General features: G+C 36.8%; 1 protein-coding gene across 1 annotated transcript in view; it reads left to right on the top strand.

The window, feature by feature from the left end:
* LOC125026386 (vascular endothelial growth factor receptor 2-like) overlaps nucleotides 1–2,500 on the top strand; it is a 27,412-nt gene that overhangs the window by 9,809 nt on the left and 15,103 nt on the right. The window contains 3 exon segments of the mRNA XM_047614805.1: nucleotides 351–508; nucleotides 1,080–1,227; nucleotides 2,211–2,377. Coding sequence (XP_047470761.1) covers nucleotides 351–508; nucleotides 1,080–1,227; nucleotides 2,211–2,377 — 473 coding nt within the window.

Here is a 2,500-nt window from a genome sequence, read left to right as displayed (position 1 = left end):
TAATTGGCTTATTGGTGACTTAGTACAAGTAGCCATCTATGTGTAAAAACAATCAAACAAGTAACTCACAGTGGGCGTAGCACGTACGTACACATCATGCCTATTGGCATTGGGTCAAATGTAGTAAAAGTTGTATGATAAAATGATGCATGATGAAATGATGAACTATGCATAGATTAATGGAATAACATGAAATATTTGATGTAAATATGTAGTCCAGTAAAAGTAAGATGTATAAAAATAAAAAATAAAAAGTATTATTTTTTAGATTGTTTGTTTGCTGTCTTTCTTAGAAAATAGATTATAAATATGTATGTTTTATATATCTGAATAAATATAATATATTTCAGAGACACAGACTCCATACATCAATCTCTCCAGCGTGCCAGAAGTCAAGCTAGATGAGGGTGATACGCTGAGGTGGAAAACTGAAGTTTATGCATTTCCCGCAAATCCACAGATTTTATACCGAAACTGGAGAGGGAAGGAAGTCGTCGAAACAGATAGGGTTAGCCTTTTATCTCTTTGTGACTGTGTGCATTCTACAAGGATGGAGGGATGCATATACCAGTATGGATTCATAGTCATTCACAAGTACACAAATACACATATTCTCACACATATGTGTGTAAGAACACACCACCCACAGTCACAGACACACACGCATTCACATACGCACCCACACACACACGCACACACACGCACCCCACACACACGCACACACACACACACACACACACACACACACACACACACACACACACACACACACACACACACACACGCACACACACACACACACACACACACACACACACACACACACACACACACACACACACACACACACACACACACACACGCACGCACACACACACACACACACATTTTTAGGGACATGTAAAGAAATAATTGAAATCTATTATTTCTAAGGACATGATGTATGAAGTGCATTGCTATATGAGCTTTCCATTTATTTTCCAATCATAAAAGAGAATACTTTATTTTAACATTGTAAATCAACTTCACACTTATACTCTCAACTACAAAAGAGGAATAACATACTTTCCTTCATACAGGTCACTACTGAGCATAGAATGAATGATGCTGAATCATGGCTGAGAATCAAAAATGCTTCTGTGATAGACTTTGGGCAGTATACTATAGAGGTGTCATCCAGTGATGAGACTGAAAGAAAAAGCAAGTCCGTTTTTGTCTATATTAGGAGTAAGTATTATTATCAGTTGTTTTGTTCTTCGTTTCTTTCACCAGTTAGTGAAAATAATGTTAGAAATAGTAAGGATGATGCAGCTTATCAGTGAATGCATGCACATGCAGAAATGGGCAGATACTTTTTACCTTTGCTAATCAATAGCAGTACCATTTTATTGGTATCGTTACTATGCTTTTCCTTAAATGTATGGAAAGAATTGATAGACTGATACATCAATACATTATTTGTGAATTGTAAAATGACCCATCTCCGCTATATTTAATTTCTTATTAGCGATTTTCTCTCTCTCTCTCTCTCTCTCTCTCTCTCTCTCTCTCTCTCTCTCTCTCTCTCTCTCTCTCTCTCTCTCTCTCTCTCTCTCTCTCTCTCTTTCTCTCTCTCCACTATGAATGCACCTTTTACTTATAGGTCTTATCTTTGTTACTGTGGTATAGAAGCCTTTTTTTAATGAAATTTCTTGGTAATCTGTTTTATATCAAAATATCCTCACAATACAAAGCTTGAAAAACACTTCCCTGTTGCAATCATTGTTTGCAATGCTTCAAACATCCAAAAGAAATATTTATTTATCAGTTGGGATATTTTCTTGTAATAAATATCGGCAGTGATGTATCGGTGAAACAAGTATTGGTATCAATATTGCTTTAGCTATCTATGTATCAGTGTATTGGATTCACTATAGCCATGCATTGGTATTACCTTAGACAATTTTGTGTATCAACTACTTTACTGCACACATGTGCACACACACACACACGCACACACACACACACACACACACACACACACACACACACACACACACACACACACACACACACACACACACACACACACACACACACATACACACATACACGCACACAGTATATTTGTAGATATGTGTTAACCGTTTGTTCTATACATTAATGTTTCTATCCCTAAGTCAAATTTCCTTTCAAACTAATAGTTTTGAATATCTTTTAAAATCTTTCAGGCAAACCCCATGTCACACTCTATGGCATACCAGCAAATATAGATCGAGACGAGATCATAAATGCATCATGCATCTCGAGAAGCTATCCTTTGCCTGAAGTAGATTGGATGTTCCAGCCATGTCCTAATGGACCCCAAAACTGTGGGGCTTCATTTGAAAAAGTGGAGGTAAGTCCGATATCTGTAAATGGTATAATCTGAACCAGGGAAATTATTCACAAGAAGTCAAAGCTTGAATGAAAATGGATTGTGTTATTATTATGTTTGGAAAGGGATAGTACAGCATAGCAA

This window comes from Penaeus chinensis, chromosome 6 (assembly GCF_019202785.1).
Source record: "Penaeus chinensis breed Huanghai No. 1 chromosome 6, ASM1920278v2, whole genome shotgun sequence".
NCBI lineage: Eukaryota > Metazoa > Arthropoda > Malacostraca > Decapoda > Penaeidae > Penaeus > Penaeus chinensis.
This window is presented reverse-complemented; position numbering and strand designations above follow the sequence as displayed.